The sequence below is a fragment of the Tetrao urogallus genome, assembly GCF_951394365.1.
Source record: "Tetrao urogallus genome assembly, chromosome: 4".
NCBI classification, from domain to species: domain Eukaryota; kingdom Metazoa; phylum Chordata; class Aves; order Galliformes; family Phasianidae; genus Tetrao; species Tetrao urogallus.
The window spans coordinates 48,271,231-48,293,461 of NC_136817.1; the positions used below are offsets into that span (position 1 = coordinate 48,271,231).

The 22,231-nt window shown below is 34.1% G+C and overlaps 1 protein-coding gene across 1 annotated transcript in view; it reads left to right on the top strand.

Moving 5' to 3' along the window:
* The window catches only part of ATP8A1 (ATPase phospholipid transporting 8A1), a gene marked incomplete at both ends in the record, with an annotated part of 66,095 nt that overhangs the window by 10,589 nt on the left and 33,275 nt on the right, over nt 1-22,231 (top strand). The window contains 7 exons of the mRNA XM_079534139.1: nt 5,340-5,445; nt 6,063-6,145; nt 12,022-12,106; nt 15,439-15,578; nt 16,298-16,436; nt 17,587-17,651; nt 21,464-21,636. Coding sequence (XP_079390265.1) covers nt 5,340-5,445; nt 6,063-6,145; nt 12,022-12,106; nt 15,439-15,578; nt 16,298-16,436; nt 17,587-17,651; nt 21,464-21,636 — 791 coding nt within the window. The remainder of the gene's footprint in view (nt 1-5,339; nt 5,446-6,062; nt 6,146-12,021; nt 12,107-15,438; nt 15,579-16,297; nt 16,437-17,586; nt 17,652-21,463; nt 21,637-22,231) is intronic.

Below are 22,231 nucleotides of genomic sequence, written 5' to 3' on the forward strand. Positions count from 1 at the left end.
AGATTTAGATTAGATACGCAGAAGACATTCTTCACTCAGAGTGGTGATGCACTTTAATAGGCTGACCAAAGAAGCTGTGGATGCCCCGTCCCTGGAGGCTTTCAAGCCAGGTTGGATAGGGCTGTGGGCAATCTGATCTGGTGGGTGACAGCCCTGCCTACAGCAGGAGCTTGGAAGGATCTTAAAGTCCGTTCCAATTTAGATTGTTCTGTGATGCTTTGAAGATTGTGGAAGTGGTAAAAATGTATTTACTTTATTGTGTTTATAGCCAAAATTGTACTAGATATGTAAGTAACTGCCAAAATTAATACATAATGATTTCATCGTTCATTTAGGTCAAATACATATTTTCTGACAAAACGGGTACTCTGACATGTAACGTCATGCAATTTAAAAAATGTACTGTGGCAGGAGTTGCTTATGGGTAGGTATTTTATTATATATTTATTTGTTTGCTTGTATGCCTTTCCTCTGCCTGTGCATATTTGAACACAGTTAAATTAACACCATAATAAACTTAGTAGTAGAAGCAGTAGATGCAACTAGGGATCAATTTGTTTGTGACTATGATATGCTATTAATAGGAAGCATGAATGCTTCTTTCTGCAAGCAAAAGTATAGCTATCCTTACTGCTGTAACACAACTTCAGTATACTTGTTTTTTTTCTGTTACTGTGTCTGTTCAGTGTTTGTTTCTTTTATTTTTTTAAAAAGCAAAGTCTGCCTTCAAATTTGCGAAAGTGCATGGACTTCCTTGTTGGTTCACGCTTCATATTTTGCATGCTTTTTCATTAGATAATAGAGGATGAACAAGAACTTGAACTGCCATGCTTTACCACATAATCTAGATAGCTTTTATGAGGATTGTTTAAATTACATAACTCATGGTATTGGTGTTGCTATTACGAGACGTCTCCAGATAAATGCAAGCAAAGAATTTTATTACTTATTTGTCAGTAGTTGCAGACAAATTCTTCAACTGAGTTTGCAAAGGCTTCAAACCTCCAAGGTGGTTCACTTAAAATAAATTCTTTAGAGCAGTGAATAGAGCAGAAGCATTTATATTTTAAGTGACAGCATGGCTGCCCAGTATGAGAGATGCTGGACCTAGTCTGATCAGTAAGCTGGTAATTAGATACCTCTGAAAGTGGGCACAGACCAAGCAAGTCTGTGAGATTAAGTTTATAGCTTAAGCCAGCAGTGTGGCCTTATCATTTGGATAGTTTTGAGGATTCTAATGGCAACTTTCTGTTTTGAGAAACTTTGATCCTTAACCATACTGTGTTGGTTTTTTTTATTTAAGACCTGTAATAAAGTGCCATTCTAAACCTGATATTTCATATATCTACTTGTGCACACACACACAACTCTACATCAGCTAAGTCAGCTAATTGTCATCACCGGGTTGAATCCTGATGTGCAATGGCTAGCTATGCTTTTGAATATTTGAACTCAGATAAGTTTTGTTATCATAACAAAAATTAAAACTTACCTTTTGTTTACAATCAAAACATTGTTCAAGTGTATATTGAAATATAAAGTAAGAATTGTAATTTGTTCGACTGGTAGAAGTTAGTAAGCAGGCATGCTCCCAGCTGAATGAAAATGATAGCTTTTGCTTTATAAAGCCTCAAGAGAAATATCATATTTTTTGCAGTGTTATTTTCTAGGCACTAGCAAAATACTCAGTTGAGATAGCTTTACTTTTTTTTTAGTCATTTAATTTCATTAACTGCCTTCTCTTTTATACATAATCCAATTTTTTTTTAGCCTTTGTGATTCTTTTTCCTATCCCTATTTCTCTTCCTCTCTTGCTTCATGTGCAGCGATTGCCCTGAACTTGAGGACTATAGTGTTCCTTCAGATGATTGGTAAGCTCTCAGAATCAAGCAGTATGTGGTATTTGTTTAAAACTGAAGCTTAAAAACAGTGAGATTTTTTCAGAAAGATGGTTTATTGCAGAATATTTTACTCAAAAGTCCTTTTATCTTCGAGTTGATGCAGCCCAACCAAGTCTTACACAAATTTATGAATCAGAATTCTCTGGCATTCAGATCTGTACTCTGGGATAGAATTGATGATAGGGTCACTGAGGTATCCTACTGGTAATCATGTACAAATCCAAATTGTATATTGAAGAAAACTTTGTTTTTTATAAAGGTACATGGTACTGTGGTAACTTTGGTCACACTTTTCTCCTGTTATCCTGTAACAGTTTAGTAATAATCCCTAAGGTGTTTGAAAAATAATGTTTGAGAGTAAAAAATACGTAAGTTAGTGTTAGTATTTTGCTTCCTGCAAATGGTTTTAGAGAATTACCGTTACTTAATTCTGTATTGAAACTGAGATAACAGATTCCTTTGAGGAGACAATCTCTTAACAGGGGCCCTCAGGAAAGACTGAGTCATGACTTCCTTGCTGTTGCCTACTGCATGATGCCTTACATTTCCTTCATTGTTCTTTCTTAAACTAAATATTTACAGTCTTTTTCAAAATAAACTGTGGTAAACTGGGGTCAAAAGTCACTTACAATCTTTAAGCTATTCTTATTGTATTTCTTGAAAGTCATGGCAAGATACATCGCACAAAACTGTGTTTAAAAAAAAAAAAAAAAAAAAGCTGTACTTTATAAGCTATCAATGACATGTAAACATTCACAGATTAAAATACTCAGGAAAATTATTTTTTTGTGTGGAGGTCCACTGTAATTAAAAACATCTGCTTGACTAATATTTCTAGACTTAAATAATGTACCAAATTCCAAAGCTTTTAAATATTTTTTAAATTATAGATATTTTCTGTCTACCTGGAGAACAGTTATACCTACAAGTATTTTTCAGATTTAGTACTGAGAATCTGAAAAATATCCTAAAGTCTTTGTCTAAAAATTTTAAGCAATCAAAGCTTGAAATTTATAAATAAGTTGAATGAGTATGAAACTGCTAACATTTTGCCCAGCTGCTCTGCATTTAAAGTAAATAAATATAAATCTTGGTGATTGAGGATGCTTTGAATTTCTCACTTCATAACAGGCTTTTGGAAAAATCTGTCCTTGAGTAGTTGTGCAGAATGCTGTCGTTTTGCATTCCTTCATGGTAATTCAAGACTATAACAGCTCACTTTTTTGGTTTTCATAAAAGATCTTTAGACTGCCTTTGAGACAAACATGGCTTATCCTTCAACGAAAATCACTACAGGGCAAAATCCAAAATAAATGAAAATAATATTTTCCTCTGAGAGGGTTCATTTTTCAGAACTGTGCTATGTCACTGAGATTCAAACTCAACTGGATTGTCTTGATGCTCGGCAATCAGTTGATAAGAAGTCTTTCTAGAAGTAGCTACTTCAGCCAGAAGACCTCTGCAGTGTGAACCTTAGTGTAAGACTGTTTCTCAAGGACTATCTCCATCTAGTGTCTCTTCAGTCCTTTGCTACTTCATCCTTACTTCTGCGTCCTTTATATATCAGTTTAGGTTATTTTAGTCATGAGTAATGGGAAACAAACAGAATGTTTGTCCCATAGTGTCTGAACTCAGTTTGCTTACTCCTTCAGGTATGACTTTCTTTTCTGCAAACACATAGCAAACCTATGCCAAAGCTGTTAATTTCTTAAGAAATTTAAGTTCTTCCAGGTATGTGTTGTTCTAAGTCCTTCCAATAATATCCTTCTGTGGAAATCAGATAACAAGAAGCCAGTCTTGCTTTGAAAACTTTATCCTGTGTTATCTGAAGTGAGCAGAAAAACATACCAGAATTCAAGTGTATTTGTATAAGGTTTATTAAAATTAGGTAAACTTTGACCTCTAACAAATTCCTATTTCCTTCATTTTTGCACTGTGTGTGACTACAGCCATTCTTGTAACGTCTTAAACCAAAATTTATGTTTGACCTGAGCACGGTAATGTGCATTATTTGCATATGAACTATTAAGTATATGCTAATGGTGATCTCTCTTTTACCAAATTATTTCTAGGCAGGGCTCACAAAATGGAGATGAAAAAATGTTTAGTGACTCATCACTACTGGAGAATCTTCAAAATAATCATGTAAGTAATACAGAAACAATTACCATTGTTTTCTGAATTTTCAGTGTTGCTTTTAGCAAGTCAAAGTGTTTTCCTGTGAGGGAAAATATGTTCTCATACAGAATCAGCATGCCCTCATGAATATCTTTACATTATTCATTGCTGATGCATATTGATTAGATCCACCTGGAAATAAATCTGTTTTCTGGTAGATATATAGTATTAAGTGTATATAATATGGGCAAGATCCTTTAAAATTTCAATCTAATTTCAACAATGTATGTTAAATGCATTTGTAAGCGATTTGGAAAAGAATCTCTAACATAGACTTTTAAAGATGCCCTAAAGAATCCAGGGGTTTTCGATGTAAGAGGGACAAACCTGCTCGCATTTGGCCATGAAGAGCTTTGAATTTGTTTGAGTTCTGTAAGTTACTCATTAGTGTTTCAGTGTGGAATTGTTTTCAGATATTATTTTATAAGATAATTAATTTCATCTTCATGGTTGACATTCTAACACTGATCACAGATACTGTGTATATGCTACAAAAAACCTTGATTGAGGTGACTACTTTGAGCTTATTTAAGGGAAATATAATAGTTTCCTTTGGAATAATTTCATTCATTTTGCAAACTTAATCTGTACTAATATATTTTTTAGTTCTTATTAGTCAAAAACAGTCAGTTATTTCTGCTTAGATACATTATTTTTCCCTCCTTTGGTTAAACTATCTGAAGTTCTTTCAGCTTTGCAGATTTTGAAGTGTTTGAGACGCTTATCTTAGTATCTTCCTTTAAGAACTAGCTGCCTGACCTTATGTTATTTTGTACATGACTTTCAAGTTTGGTTGCGAAGTCTTTCCAAAGGTTCTTAAAAACAATGTTAATAAATAAGGTGTTAGACAAAAGCAATGCAGGAAGGAATAGTTTTAATAAAACAGCTCAAATCGAAATAGACTTTCATGAATAATAAGAATTAGCTGTGAAATCATTTTGCATTTTCATCATTTGGACTTGCCTTCCCTATAAAATACTTGTTTGAATTTCTCTGTGTTTATGGTTTTTCATTTTTGATTCTATGATTGTAAATGATATAAACTCTATCTGCATAGCTTATATTGAAGTGCACAGATGAGAAGTTATTCCACTCGCTGAAGTTGATACACAGACAGATAATGTCCGGTGGGCTTATCTGTTGATGTTCAAAAGAGCAATCTTCCATTAACATTTTATTGGTTATTGTTTGTCCGTATCTATTATTACACTTTAGTAACTTATCGATTAAATTGTTAAACATTTTCTGCCATTTTTTTAGCCAACTGCACCTATAATATGTGAGTTTTTGACAATGATGGCAGTGTGTCATACAGCTGTTCCAGAAAGAGAAGGTGATAAGATTATATATCAAGCAGCATCTCCAGGTGAGAGTCGAGTAATTCAGAGAACATAAACATGCATACTCAACATGCAAATTTTGTTTAAAATTAATTATTTTGAACTATCTTCTGAAATTAAAGAAGAAAGCATCTCTCAAAAAAGAGTAGATATCAGCTAGCCTGTTTTGTCTAAAAAATAGGAACTCGGACTTTTCTGATTTGCTTTAGAAAATATGTACAGGTTATGTAAGGGCAAAGAGTGATTAACCATGTTCTGTTCCTAAGCTGTCATTAGATAGCTGCGAATGTCTGATGGAAGTACTCAAATGCAAATGAAAATCTAACTGGAACGTGAATGTATGTCCTTGCTTGTGAACTTATCTGTACTTGGTAACCATGGAATTTAGAACAAAGAGTTTGTAATCAAAAATGAACAAAATATGTTTTCAATGGGATGAAAGTAATGATAAGATCCTTGGAGAGTGAGGAAAAAGTATAGCACAAAAGGTCTAGTTCAAGCCAACTCTCATTCATAGGATGTTTTTGAATTCAGGAGAGAACAAAGCAAGGCAAAATCAAAAGCATCCATTAAATCATGGAGCAAACTAACAGTTTCTTCGTACATCTTGTAAAAAAAAGTACTACTAATTGATTTGTTGCAGATGAGGGAGCATTGGTCAGAGCAGCAAGACATCTTCGTTTTGTATTCACTGGAAGGACACCTGACTCAGTAATTATAGAATCTGTAAGTGCTTTGGGGAAACGTTACAGTGTGGTGTATTTACTGTTACCATATTAAGTAATTATTGAATAACTGCATCATGGTACATATCCAAATGTTTTTTTGATTCTTCTGCTTTGGATTTTTTTGCATTAATTCTCACTTTTGTTTTTCAGTTGGGACATGAAGAAAGATATGAATTGCTAAATGTGCTAGAATTTACAAGGTAAGCACTTAATGTCTGTTTGTGAAAGTACATTGAATTTATCATGGATAAAAAATAATGTTTTTTTATATTCTTACAGGCAAGCTGTACAGACTTGGCTTTTGTTTCTATAATATGTGATGAGGCAATGTAATGCACATGATTAAGACCAAACTCCTGTTTTTCTGACGAAATGTTTATGGAGACACATTCTGTGTTATCTTTTTTGCTAATATTTTTCACATTTGCTTTTGCTCATTTCCCAAAACTTTTACTCTCAAAAAACTCAAAAAATGATGTGAAGTGAAATAGTAAAGTAAAATACTTGAAGGTAAATATATTCTTGAAAGTGCTAGAGTAATCTGATGTTTTGAAATTTATATTTGGAAGCAAGGGGAAGCCTCAAGTGCTACAGATAATTTATGTTTGCTTTGACTGATGTCTTTGCATATACATGTTTTTGACTTATTTAGATAATCCAGATTGGAGTCTATTCTTTACTGAGCTGGAACCCTAGAGCATCGATTCGTTTTCTTGAAAAGTGACTTTTCACTTACTTTGCTTTTGATTAAAAATGCCTGTCCAAGAAATTGGAATTGTAAAGATCCTCATAGTATGCAGGGTTTTTTCATTTGTTATGTAAACTAATTTAAATTTTATACATGATTGCAATTTATTTTTTAAGCATTCATGTAGTCCTGTTGCTTACTTTGTCACGGGATGGGGAAGAAATTTCTGTGCTGAATCTCTTCTTTTTTTTTTTTTTAGAATGGTTTCTTACAATTGTGCATGTGTAAAGTGACCATTATTTACCTTTCCCTGTCCTGTTTTGGTTCACTTGATCTTACTTTGAAGATTCAATAAGTAAATTCCAAAGCTGTAGAAGTGATGGGGTTGAAGATGGACAGTTGCCTGTGATTTATGATAAAAGAAATAATGTGAAACATAGGAAAAAAGTCTGTGGAATAGAATAAAACAATAATGCTTCAAGTACATTTCTTAGTGTTTTGAACGTATATTAATGAATGCTTGCAATTAACTTTAATTAATATTTTCATATGTATTGTGGAAGATATAACTGAAAATTTTCAGGCTTAGGCCATGATTTCATTTTCCTGTAGGCACTTTTTCTCATTTTGTGTTCTGAAAATGTAGCGAGCCTTCGGAGGATTTAGGTTTTCAGTGGATACCAATAACCCAAGTTTACCAAGCACTCAGTTTCTGTAGCTGTTTTTGTTCTTGTTCTGTTTAGCTTTACTTGGAACTGACTTACTGGAAGCACTAGAGGTCACCCTTGTTCCACAACAGAAGAAATTTTTGCTCCAAAACCCGACACAAACTGTGTGGGTAGGAACATGTATCATCAGATGAGTAGTTTGTAACAGTCAACACTCCTGAGTAAAGAGTTTCCAGGTGTTCTGAAGGTGTTTTTGCCCCAGAAGAAATGCATACAGATTTCTTAATATCTTCCTACACAAGCCAGATACAGCTGTTCAGCAAATAGAATGTAACAGTGTCGACATTTGATAAAGTACTTCTGAAGAGAAATTACAGAAGTAGAACTTGTAGAAATGCTTGATGGAGTTGTTTTATGGTATCCTCTTTTTACAGTGATTGTATATGTGCTTGTGAAAATAGTAGTAATATACAATATCCTGCATCGATCTCTCCAGAAATAATGCCTCCTATTTATTTCCGTGGAAGCTGCAGAAGATACTAGGACTAACACTATTTGATGGGGCAAATTCTCAGCTACAAAACGCTATCTTTCAACACAGTCACCACCATTAGCTGTGTTTTTTTTGCTAGTGATGAAAAAAGCCGGTAGGCTGTGCTTGTAAAAATCTGTACCAGCAGAAGTGACCATCACCACTGCTGAAATGGACCACCCACCACCTTACTGTGCTCACATCCTCTGTTTGGTCTCCGTAAATGTTCAGCAAGTGTCAATGAATGTCAATGAGTACCATTTTTTTGGCATTCAATTCCATGCCTTTGTTTCATACGCACTTCCATATCAGACACTATTTTGTCAGACCCTCTGCTGCCATGTGCTGAGTACATGCACTGTCTTTTCACCTAACTAGGTAGAGAGTAGGAAAACAAGTACAAATTTGAGCATGTGATTCCTCATTTGAGTAAGCATAAGCTATCTCTATTACCAGTGCACAAATTGCTCATCAGTGCAACATGACATTACATCAGCAGTGTTCCTGATGGAGGTTTTGGTGATACCTGCTTGTTAGATTAGTAGTAAAGTCTATTAAAATTAATTCCACTGATAATTATATTTCAGTATCTGGAATACTCAGCATCTATGGATTTAATTTACTAATTTTCACTTGCATCCCTGGAGCATGTCTCCACATTCTAGCAGATGTCTTCCATGTTAGTTACAGGGTAAGGCTTCTGATGTAGAGACTGTAACTTGTCCAGAATGCATCAAGAGGTTGACTAGTCCCGCACCTCAAACCAGTTTTATGAATAATGCACATTGCCTTGGCTGTTGTTCTGAGCAAACATAAGGCCTTCTAGAGCATTTGAGATTTTACCCCTTCTCCAAATAGGAGCCTGGATTTCTGTTTTGTTTTCTATCTGGAGAGGAATACTTCTAAATGTAGAAAAAGAACAAATGGCTGACAGAGTAGTTATCTAGCTTGGGTAGGTAGCAGTGCTTGTTTTCTGTGTTTGCATGGTTAAACTCTGATTTTTTTTATCTTAAACTTGAGATGGACATTATGTATTAATAAGGGGCTCATCAAGAGTGTTTCTGTCTCCTTATGATGTTTCTGGCAATCTGTAATCTCATGGCAATTCCATGGGACTTACCAGCTATTCTACCTCCTATGAGAAAAAAAGAGAAAAAAAAAAAAAAAAAAAAAAAAAAAAAAGTTGGTATCACACTGACAGTTATGTGCAGTAGTGCACTTTTTGTGGTTTCTGTATTTCACCACGAAAAATAAATAATAACTGTCACTACAGTGAAAACGCACATAAAAAGAAGTCTTTGACAGTAAGTCCTGCCTTTCTTGCACTTTTAAGAGAAATGTATTTCAGCCAAGGTTCAATAGCTGTCTTCATAGCTCAACTTTCAGAAAGCTGCAGGAAAACCTTGGTTATTCTCTAATATATCTTTGAAAGATTGATTACTGTGCAATCTAACTTCAGATTCTGGTATTACAAGACAACTTTGTTAGTAGCTGTAAGGGAGGATATGTGTGTATAAACTTGTGTGTTTGTGTATATATATGTATATAAACACTTTTATAAATATATATATTTTAGAAAGACAAACCCTAAATAACAGGTTCCTCCACAGTCTTCACATTCAGACAGATATAATAAATTAAGATAGCTATGGGCTGAACAATCATGCCAGGAAGCAAAGTGAATCTCAGAAGTTGCCTTTATTATAGGCAACATAAGTGCAGTTTAGGTTATTTGAATTTCTCAATTATTATCTTAGCAGATGCCCAACTGGATAGAGTCTAAGGAGTTAGGAAATCTTGATTATCTAAGATTTTTTTAGGTTAAAAATGAAATAGATATTCACTGCTGCAACTATTTCTCTTATGCTTTCTTATGCAGTAATCAGAGGAGAAACGTAATTATATATTGCTGTTCAAATCTGTAGTTGAAGTAAAGTGCACACAAAAAATACTTTTTTGAAGATAATATTCAGTCAGTTGCTTCACCAGTAATTTTAAAAATTCTTTCCTCAACCTATCTTCGCATATTCCACTTACAGGATGTTTTCCTTGGCAATCTGAACTTTTGTATAATAATGCTATTTGATGATCTATAAATGAGATCCAGTTCCTAACAGGAACTGAACTTATAAATGGACCATTTACTTCCATCTGTTTTGTGCATTTTACTGTGAAGTACATGCATGATAAATTATTTTCATTCCCTAAATAGTTTCTGTGGATTTATTTTTAAAAATTGAAGTTTGATAGAAGTGTGGTATAAATACACATTTTGGCTGGACATGAACTTGAATCTAAAGTAGGGCTTGTTGGAGAACTTCAAAGAGAAAAGAGAAAACAAAGATGACTGTCTTGTCCATGCTTTCTTCTCATTCCTACTATGATCTCAATCACTAAAACTGAAAGAAAAAGTACTTCTAAGCCATTAACAATTAAGAGCTAGAGGGTAGGTAATATTAAGCAAGGCACCTTGTAAGTCTTATTATGCAGTGTTTTTAGCATGCTAAATTAAACTGAAGTATTTGTCAATAGTAACACAGTGCAGAGGCCTAGAGACTCTTTCTGTTTTGCTGGTGAAGAAGGACTTTATGATCCTGGCCACAAATGCTTTATGCCATAAGATGCTTTCTTTGTGATCAGTAAGAGAGCATTAAGATGACAGTAAAGGTTCTTAAATTCTTTTTACAGGAAAAGATCTACAAAGAAGAGCACAGGCAGACTGCATTAACTTCAGTGATTAGACAGTGAAATTTATATTTTCAAATAATTTCATTTTCCTGAGAAGAACATTTGGAAAACATGGGCCTTATTTGTTTTCCTCTGTATTTTGTAACTTAAATATTGATAACTGTAGGGAAAACATTGGTAAATATTTATGTTTATGAACCACCTACTTACTGGGCACTTAATTCTCTTTCAGTTCTAGGAAGAGAATGTCAGTGATAGTTCGCACGCCAACGGGGAAGTTAAGACTCTACTGCAAAGGAGCTGTGAGTTTTACAATATTTTCACTGTATCAAAGAACATATGCTAACAATGCAAATATGCCTGCAGAAAGTTAGAATAACTGCAATGAGAATATGGAAAGTGGTGAGAGATATGGGAAGGAGCACTGATAACTTTTTCAGTGTACATGTTTTCATTATGTAGTTGTTTAATGTGGTGGACTAATGTATTCCTTGTTTTACTGTCTGTGAAGGTAAGGGAGACTCATCCATCTTATTCTTTGTAATTTAGCTAAATACTTTTGTACTGTCAATTAATTTCCTTCTGTATTCCAAGAAAATGGTTGAAGGTATTGCTAAATGTATAATTTTCTTGCTGGAGTAGCTGAGCATGAGTCAGTAGGTGGAAACAGTAGTCTTCCAGGAAAGACTACGTGGTAGTTTTAACCTGTCGTCAGTGTTAGGCTAATTCTACGTCTTCCTGAATACAGGCTCTGTGGAAAGGAAATTCCCGTATGCACTATTGTTAGGGTATGACAGAGTTGCTTGTTTGTTCTTTGTCCATTATCTAGATTGAAATTTGATCAGAGGATGATGCAAATCTATTTCCTGAATGGTTCAAAGAGATAAAGGTGATTGAATATAAATGTACATTCAGTATCTTCGCATTTAGACAAGATGCTATCATTAATGTTCTGTGTATCAGGGTGGTTACAAAAGGCTTAAAATGGCATTTAAGAAAAACTAATTTTAACTTTGGGGCTTAAAATGCTGTCTTTGGCTTAATGTTAGAGAGATCAAAAGACTCCACAAGAAAGATGCTATACTTTTCAAAATGAAGGAAAAAACAGCAAAACATGTAGTAGATGAATCACATCATAGCAGAATTTGCAAATTTAGAGATTCAGTTTTTATACTGATATAAATACAGTGCTGCATATTTTTCCTGCCATTTTTCTTGTGTTATTTTTATTGTGTACACAACAAAACACTTTTTTTTTTCTATTGAATTGGCTTGCATTCATTTTATTTGTGTTGTAGGATACTGTCATTTATGACCGCCTTGCTGAAAGTTCAAAATACAAAGAAATCACCTTAAAACATTTAGAGCAGTTTGCTACAGAAGGTGAGTAATAGAGTGCGAACGCAGAATTTCTTCACTGTTCAATTCAGTTTTCCAATCTTATGTTGCTGTATTGTATGTATATCTAATATAGAAAATTGTTTTAGTTTTGCATCCGTCAAATATAATAATCTTCCTAAGAATATTTGGTAGTAAATTTGTGGTTTTAGGTTCTTAAAACAGAATACGTTTTTCCAATGAACAAACATATTGCATGGTTCTTTGTTTCTTTGTAGGTTTCATCTTTCATGATTACTTTCATCTCCCCTCACACAACAAATGTTGTAGGGATGATGCACAGGAAAAGGCAAAGATGCTTGGCTATGACTAGCATAGTGATTTTAAGGCAGCTTTACAATATTTCTGTTACCAGTCACAATAAGGAGAATTATAATCACTGGTTTTCCATGTGCTACTTTTTAACAACTGCTGTTTCAAAGCAGTTATTCCATTAAGGCTTATTAAATAAGAGCAGTAAGTAAAATTTAAGGCTATGAAATTAAGATGATTGATACAAACAGCCAGTTATTAAATAAAAGTGGTTTCCACAGTGTACGCATGAGCAGTAAGGCAGACTGTAGAAAGCTCTGGGCTTTGATGTAAGTTCACCCAGCACTTCTCCTAGCTCTTCCTTTATTACAGATAACAAAAATGGGGATGTGTCAAGCATTATGGAGGTATGCTGTGAAGTATTGTTGTGTTTTAGTTTATTCTTCGAAGAGAGTGGCTGGAAGCAGAATTATAATAGTTATGAGAATATGAAGTGCAACTTTTTACCTCTTCATTTATTCTAATACTATCTTACTAGGACATTGAAAGTAACTTCAACTTGTTTTTAAGAAATAAGCCTACAGTTGAAGGCAAACTTTATTAAAACATTTTCTTTTCATAATGCTGGATGTCTGGTCAAATGCTATTGTATCAGGAAAGATACTTTTTCTGCTTGTTAGGTGTATGACTTCTCTAAATATTTTTTTTTCGCTTTTGGTTTATCATGTCATTAAGCATTTTGGTTAGTGTATTAGTTGGCAACTTTGGTCTCTTGATTTTATGTGTGACAGCAGAAGAAAGCCACAGATCGTTCTCCATATTAAGATCACTGCAGGAAACATTTTGTTAGCCTTAAAAAAATGAACAGAAAAGAAGTCTTACAGATATTAGAAATTAGAGTAAATTTCTACAAGAAACTTGAAAGCAGAACTGCAACTGTATAGATAGTACAACAAGAAGCCTCAGGTGCATCCTTTCACTATAAGAATCCATCTCTGAGCTGACTGGCCTGTTTGGGGAAGTATTTTCATGACCTAATCAGGACCAGTCAAGGAAAAGATAATTAGATATGAAGTTGGTTTGGGATGTGAGTCTATACATTGGGTTGCAGAAAAGATAAACGTAGAATCCATATCTGTTACCTTGTGTGAACTAATAGGAGAATTTAAATCCAGTTCTTAACAATATTCTCATTAGATCAGTGGTACAAATGATACTGTGTTTCTTTAGCACTCAGGTTGGACTGTTGGAAATACAAATAAAAAGCGAAGGATTTTGCCCGTCTTGAAAACCAGGGAAGATATGTATTGATGTTAAGAAGTTTGTTCAAGTGCTTTTCACCAGATGAAAAGATGTACTGTTCAGAACTGAATTGCTAACCTTTTAAAAACACTAAATTCTCAATCTGGAGAAAAAGAAGTAGTAAAAGTACTTCTCTCTGGAATCGATTAATGACATTGGTATTTATTTTTGCACCAGATCTAAATTGCAGCCAATGATGTTGCAAAGTTTCTCATGTGTAGCCTTTCATGTGGCAGTACAGTATGTCCTTGGCATTTGCTGCGTGTTCTTGGTGTGTTCAAAAATGAAGTGGTTAGCATGGCTGGCATTTATATCTAAGCATTTACTAAGCTTGAGTGTTAATGCCTGCTAGGATAAATAGAGAAAGTGTATGATTTTTCTGTGTTGTTGTTCCAGTCTGTTACAAAGCTGACTTAATGATACTCTTTGCTATTTTTTACTTGGAAGACTCTTTTAAAATAAAATTAAAATAAACCTTTCAAATTAAAAATAGAAAAATAATTACACTCTGATTAAAAAAAAAAATGCCTTAAAGATAAGTTTGCTTGTATTTGGTAATTTTTTCTCTTTATTTCATCATCTGCATAAAATATTTTGAAGGAATTGTGGAAATACTATTAGTTAGTCATGAATTCTTTTCCTCCTCCTTCTTACCTCATATTCATTAATTTGAATCTTGCTAACATATCCTTTTTAAGCAAAATGTTAATAGTAATTCATTTGATTTGTTAAATTTTTGGAGCTAGGTGGTAAGAAGCTGTGATCGTAACAGTACTCAGTTGTCAGTGTATTAGGAATACAAATGGTTTACATTCTGACAAAATTACTTGTTTATCTTAAATGAAAGAAAATTGTTTTATGCTGTGTCAAGCCTCTTTCAGCATTTGAAGCTTGCTGTTGATGCTGATATGTGCACAACGGAACAATGTTCAAATATGTTGTGTTTGTCCATCCCTGGTTAAGATGCTTCCCACCTCCTACAGAACAGTGGGTAAAAGCTCAAGGGTGATGTAGTAGTCCTACCTATACCTCTTCTAAACATCCATGCCAGCAAATTCTGGTTTCAGACGATTTCATTTGGCTAGAGCAGTGCCCTTCTCCGTATATAAAGAGTTAATCCAGTTTCATGCCCTAGAACCGTAAAAATCTCAGGATACATGAAAGCAAACTGTGAGGATGTAGCTGTCTATTTAAACTGAAATTAAATCTGTGTGGACAGAAAATATACGGTGTTGTTTTTTCCGTAATTTTGCAGCCTCAAATTCTCACTGTAGTGCTCAGTCTAGGTTTCTACTGAAGGAAAAATTATATTATTTATCTGTAACTACTGCAAAGATTAAATAAAATCCCAAAATGCTGCCTTTATTCAGAGGGTTTATTTTAAGAATTTGGAACATTGAGAAAATCTGTGAGGTGAGGAAATAAAATTTGATGAGATTCATCTTTGGCTTCTATGTGGTGAATTTTAAATTTCGGCTCAGAACTTTCTGAGGACTTTTTGGGGAAGTGTGAAAGAGGAGAAATTATAACACAATGATATATTTTAACCTTGATTATATATTTATTGCTTCTCATCATAGCAGCATTTAATTAAGGTTATTATACTTTTTGCTTTAGATATGTGGAACAAATTTCTTCGAGATGTGCAGCAGTATGCTGAAAATCAAACAGAAGCAAATATAATGAAAAAATGCTTGTAGTAGTTACTCATTGTATCTATATGAAGGAAACAGATAATCGTTTGCTATCTGCTTTCTCTTTAGGCTTAAGAACCTTGTGTTTTGCTGTGGCTGAGATTTCAGAAAGTGATTATCAAGAATGGCTAGATGTCTATCACCGTGCTTCTACAGCTATACAAAACAGAGCACTCAAACTTGAGGAGAGCTATGAACTAATTGAGAAAGTATGTGCAGTTTTCTGGGGATTTCTTTATGTGATATAAAATCTGAGTGACTGACAAATAATGCTTTGATAGAAAAAGCTCTACCATTATACTGATGGATATAGCCATATATATAGTTGTATAGCCCTTGCAACTGAGGTGACTGAAATGAAAGATTATTTTGTCAAAGTTTTGACAGAAAATAACTTCTTTCCTGGAAAGTACTGATTTTTTAGTTGAGCTACTGTAAAGGTTTTATTGTTTTTCAGGGTTGCTGTTTTGTGGAATAAAGTAGGTGATAAAAAGCTGCTAACTTGTATACTGATCGCAGAACCGAATAAGGTTAAGGGGTCATTTTTTGAGTTTGTTTTTTTGTGGGGGTTTTTTTGTGATGGTGGGGTTTTTTTGTTGTTGTTGTTTTTAAAAAGTGTCAGATCCCATTGATGAAACTGCTTAAAATTTAAAACCTTGAAAAATAAATTGAGTGTTTAATCAATCAAAAAGAAAGATGTGAACATGCAGTTTCAGTCAGTTGTAGGACTTGAGTTTATATATGTGAGCAATTTAAACAGATGTGTGGAAGAGTCTTAAAAATATACCAGATTCAATATACCAGGTTCATGAATTTTAAAAACATTAATTTCATCATAAATATGCAATATTAAACAAAAAGAAACTAAAAGATTAAAACTGAATTTAACCTGGAAAATCTTCATGATCTCGATATTTTATGTTCACAGAATCTTCAGCTGCTTGGAGCAACAGCAATTGAAGATAAACTACAAGACAAAGTGCCTGAGACCATAGAAACACTCATGAAAGCTGACATAAAAATTTGGATACTTACTGGGGACAAACAAGAAACTGCCATTAACATCGGTATTACAATTGCACTTACTTGATGGCTTTGTTGATAGAGTAAAATTGTTTTCAGAATGGAAAGGTATTTTGTAGAATAATACTACTATGTGGCATTCACAAATTTAAATAATAATTTATTTTTCAGTCTCTGGTAGGAGGAGGGTGGGTAAGTCGTTTTTTTCCTCCATTGCAAAACTAACAGCAAAAAAATCTGCTATTATCCTGGAGAGGAGGAAAGAATGAGAAGGTGTAATGTTAACAAAATATAAGTATTTCCTTTCTTTATTATTCATTCTTTCAAGAAATGCTGATAGGAACCATGATCTTAAATAAAGTAAAGCACATAGTTTGTGAAGTATCTTTACCATTAATCTTTACCATTAGTCAGAAATTTCCTTTGATTGTCCCCTTGTATTTTATGGGCGGGAGGAAGGAAATAATGTGTTAACTAAACTAAGCAGTAATAAACCTATATTTTTAAATAGTAATACATGAAAACTGTATTGAAGACTTAGTACTCCTTACAGTACTAAGTCTAAATGTGTCCTAAAAATAATTTTGATAAATGTACTCTGTTACAATTACTGTATTTAATGTTAAAAATCTCTATATTTGCCCACGAGATGCAACATTGGTCTGAGGTTATTTTCATCATTTCTTCAAACCTTGAGGTTTGAGGAAATAAGTGTCATACCAATATTTTCATTTTAATTATGTGTAATATTATTTATTTATTTGTCCTGGCATAATTAGCTCATTGCACAAATTAAAGCATCAAACACCAGAAAAGAATGGTTACATTTACATATGCAAATGTTACATGAAATGCAACATGCATTCAATAAATTTCCAGTGCTAAGGAAGATCTATTTGCTGTTTTCAACTACCCAAATGGGATTTACAGAAAATGTGTGCCTTATTCAGAGTTGCTCAGAAGAAGAACAAAAAACACCTGTCACAAGTTGCAATGATGAAAATTCTGTCTATTCTGACTTACTACCTCTAATTTCTATGGAATGCAAATTACTGTTTTGGTTTTTTTTTTTTTTTCCCCAGTGCTTTCAACTGGGAAGCTCTAATTTTAATTCTCTCACTTACAGAAAAAAGTACTATGTTGTGTTACACTGGATTTGCTGGAACTAACTGTTGGAAAAAAATGTTCTTACAGGTCACTCCTGTAAACTTCTGAGAAAGAACATGGGACTGATTGTTATAAATGAAGGCTCTCTTGATGTAAGTAAAACATGCAAATTTGTAAGTTAATAAAACGCCAGTATTTTCTACGTAAAATATCCAGATAAAATATCCTGGTGCCGTCCTCTCAGGGAATCTTAAATGAGCTTTATAGCAGAAGAGTTTCCGCTGACAAAGAGGCTTCAGGAGAAAATTCTGAAACTAAGCTTACATTAGGACTTAGGGAAAGGAAGGGAAGGATAAGTGAATGGGAAGTATGAGAATCAGCAAGAAGGGATTGCCTTAACTGAAGGATTCAGTGGTAGTGTGTAAAGTAGGCTATAACATGAGCTCACAGAATGGCTTGGATTGGAAGGGACCTCACGGATCATGAATCTCCAACCTCCCCATTTAATACTAGACCAGGTTGCCCAGGGCAACAAGAATACTTTTTTAAAATACTAAGTACTTTTTTAAATGTTTTGAGTCATTTGGAATAGCACGCTTTCAATGTTGAGGCATGAACATCACAGTGATTTCGTTTTAAATATGAACTATTTTATCTGACATATTCTTCCTGATAAAATTGATAAAAGTAAAATCAGAATTGAAAACAGAACAGGCAGCAGCTCTTGATTAATATTTGAAAATAGTCTACTGATACAGTAACTTCTTTCACAAGTAGATTGGGATATTAATGAAGTAAGGTAATTTTCTTCTGTTCTCAGTTTATGTATTTGAATAGCTTATGAAAGTTTGTGATTATTGTTTTTAGAGAGGGAAGAGAGAGAAAAGTTTTTGGTTTAAGCCCTGTACTTTTAATTTTTTCATTCCTCAATTACTCTATAACATGAGAGCTTCTTTACTGCGTTTAGATTGTTTACACAGATTGATGGATTGCAGAACTACTGCAGTACTAAATCAATGGATTTGAAATGCACAAGTTTGACAATTTTTGTGTACTTCTTCGTATGTGATGAAATAATGAGATAGTTTTACTTAACTACTTAAGGGAGTCCAATTAAAAAAAAAAGCAGAAAACAGCAAGTATTGCACATTAACCATTTTGACTAAAACGTCAAATATATTTTAAGCAGTATTTTTAAACACATATGTTAATAAAGTTTAAGAAAAATGGTATTCAAACTGAACATGTACCAAGTAACAGATTTCATGACAATTAAAGTTGCGTTTGCAAACTGGCCACTTTCATGTCTGTGTGTGCTAATAACTTAAGTTGCTTTTTCAGGAACAGTTAAATATGGCAATCAACTTTAGGGCAAGAGACACTTTATTTTAATATAGTAAATGAACTTTGTGCTGATATTTTAACAAGTGACTACATTAAAAGTTTTCTGGCTCATTTAATGGTCTATTTCACTGTTTGGTTAATACATCCCTTGTCTCCTTGCTGTGCTTTTTCCTTGCTTTTATGGTCAGGTTTGGGAGTCAGTCTACACTACTAGTAGATTCTGCTCTACTAGAACAATTCGAGCGATTGCTTGAATCAAAACTAGCCTTGAAAACTCTGACTGGGTAGCAGAGCAGGCTTTAGGAGATGTTGAGAGAAGCGGATTGCTGCGATCAAAGAACCTTAAGTCTGTGCAGCTGGAAGAGTGGATGCAGTTTCTCTTCTGCATGCCAAGGGCAGTTGACAATAAGGTGATAATAATTGGCTGGAATATTATCTGTTAATTAATATGGCCAAAAGTTTGGCTTCTCAGCAGCTTAGGTCCACCACTCATACTGGGATTCTGTGATCCATCTTGCAATGAAACTGTGCTCCCATGAAGGGTGCTGAGCAGCCAGTTCTCACAGTACAGGAGGACTATGAAATCTTGAAGTAGAATCATGGTACAGGAATCTTGGAGAGCGCAGAACTTCCTTGCCCCACTGTGTAGTGGGACCTGTGTGTTTAGAGAACAATTGCTGTGATGTTTCTCTCCTCCTTGGTTCTGCAAAGTATGGATATAGTCTCATGGCTTTGTAAGGACTGATATAGACTCATAGGAGTTAGGAAGTTTGAACTTCTTTTGGTTTGCTCATTCCTGACATTACAGAAAAAAGAATGGTGGTGGTAGATTGATTTTTGAGCTGTTAAGGTGACACCACAATAGCTGTTGCATACCAATGGCTTCTGAAATGCAAGCAGCTCAACACTGATCCTTTAGGGACAGGCAGAGTCCCATGTCCCTAAGAAATGTAAAACATTTTGAAAAGCAAATGTCTCCTCAGTTTGGTCATTAATACAGCCTTAGCATTCAAAACACAGGAAGCTAGAGACAAAAAAAAAAACTTCTTCAGACTTTTATTCCATCCTAGGGAACTAAGTTTACAAAAAATATACTGTAGTAAGAGATTTTTGTATGAACAAATATCCTTCTTTAATGGAATTAAAAATAACTCCACTATGTCCAGTTTAGCTTTAGCATCCCTTAGGTGGGGTAGAACTGAAATCACTTCCAGGAAACATTTCAGTATCTCTTTTTGCAGCATTATTTGTTTTATGGCTATACTCCCAGGAACATCTGCTTAGTTTCACAAACAAAATGTGTTTTTGCCTGAAATTTCTTACATAAAATAATTTTATTTTATTTTTGCCTCCACATTAGCTTAATGGACTGCTTAATGTTAGCATAGTGCTGCTAATTATGGGCAGAAAACAAAATGCAGCTTTATTCTTTTGATTATGATCTTAAGAATACTTAAAACCAAAAGTGGAAAGCAGTTTGATTACTAGCGAGTTTCACTGAGAAATTCCACATGGAAATGATGTAGAAATAAATGAGGGATGTTTCACTGCTTATGATCGAGTGCACTGGATTTCAGCATGCAGCTACGTGTAAGCCCACAAAGGAATTTTAAATATGGCGATTTTACAGTTGTGGTAAGTAATGTGTATTGTCCTGGGGTTTCTTTTTGTTTGTCTGTTATTTGTAGCATGCCTGGAGCTACCTGGCGGAATGTTTGTGGTTAAAAAAAAATTGAGGGCAATTTAAACAAGAGTTGATAACTGCATGTATGAGGAGAAACAATAGATGAGGATAATATGAAGATACAGGCTCTTGTGTTGTTTAAGCTTTGTCAGAAGCTGAGTAGTCTGTGGAGATGAAGAAAAGTTGGTACTTTCTTGCACGCTGTAGTGTTGCATAATGGACAAAGGCACTCTGAAAAATAGTTACAGAAGTTATTGTCATTTTTAAGAATTTTTGTTGTGTCATCTTACTCTTGGAGTTTCCACAGAGGGAGAGACAAGAAACCTGGAGTACTGAATTCCCCAACAGCCTAATCTTCTTTTAGATAAACCAATTAGCCTTTAAAAGACCAGTAGAAGATAAGTAGGCAGACAGCAGAGTCAGCACATGGAGACAGGTGAAGTTGAGATTTGTTTCAGAGTATTTGAAATTCATAATTATTTCTTGAAGTTTTCTTTTTAGGTGGTTACACGAAATTCTGTATACATATGCCTGACATCACTGGAGTAGCACAATTTTTTGGTTGTTAAGCCTTATATTGCTGTTTTCATAGGATGCAACAGTTTGTCAAATTCAAATCTTTATAAGCAAAAACTTTAATCTTCCTTTCTTTAAAGCCCTTCTTTCTTCTGAGCTGTGAAGGACAGTATGTTGTAGCCCTACGAAGGCCTTTCATAGAAAGAAATACAAGAAATTACTTTTTTTATTCATGACACTCGATTGTATAGTTGTGCTGGCCTCCCCAAAGCAGGCTAAATACATAATACTGCCTCCTAAATACAAACAAACGTACTATTTACTTGTTAACTTAATCAAAAGGAAAATTTCTTTTTACTGAAAGAATATTTAGACTAAAAAACAGAAGGAAATAAAAATAACACTTTCTTTGTGCAACAGGGAACAAGGGAGACACTTAGCCATCATTGCAGTACTCTTGGTGATGCTTTAAGGAAGGAAAATGATTTTGCTCTCATTATTGATGGTAAATCTCTGAAGTATGCTTTGACTTTTGGAGTGAGGCAATATTTCCTGGATTTGGCTTTGTCATGTAAAGCTGTTATTTGTTGCAGGTAAGGTTTACATTACTCTTTCTCTACAGTATTTTTGTTGACATGTAAAAATTAAAAAGCTGTTTCCCTCACAGAGAAATTATATGTATCCGTATCTTCCACCCATAAAATCTAAATAAAGAAAAGCAGTAAGTAATGCTCTGAAATGCAGTCATTCAAGCAAAGTATTTCTGTAGCAAAGCCTGATACAGCAGCATACCTCCCAAAGTAATTGAGATTGCATATACCCAAGAAAATTGTGTTATCCATCAAGAATAGTCTCAGCAAGATTAAAAGACTGATTTTAACTTTAAATTGATACTCTAGTTAACAACAGGTTTCAATGTGTCTGGCTTCTTTTATAGAACTTCCTCTGCAGGCAAAACTTAACATCTCTGCCTTTCCTGTAAGCCATCAGGATGCTGCATAAGTGCACAGAAATGCGAAAGCTACTACACTAAGTGATCTTTATTTCCTGAAGTTGACAGAAACACCTTTATGTTATTGTTGTTATTATTCCTGATTTATTTTGGTGTTATCTTACACAACCAAGCATTTAATCCTTTCATGTAAACTTTATTAGAGCTCTAGGCTTACCTTAACAGGGGAACTTTTT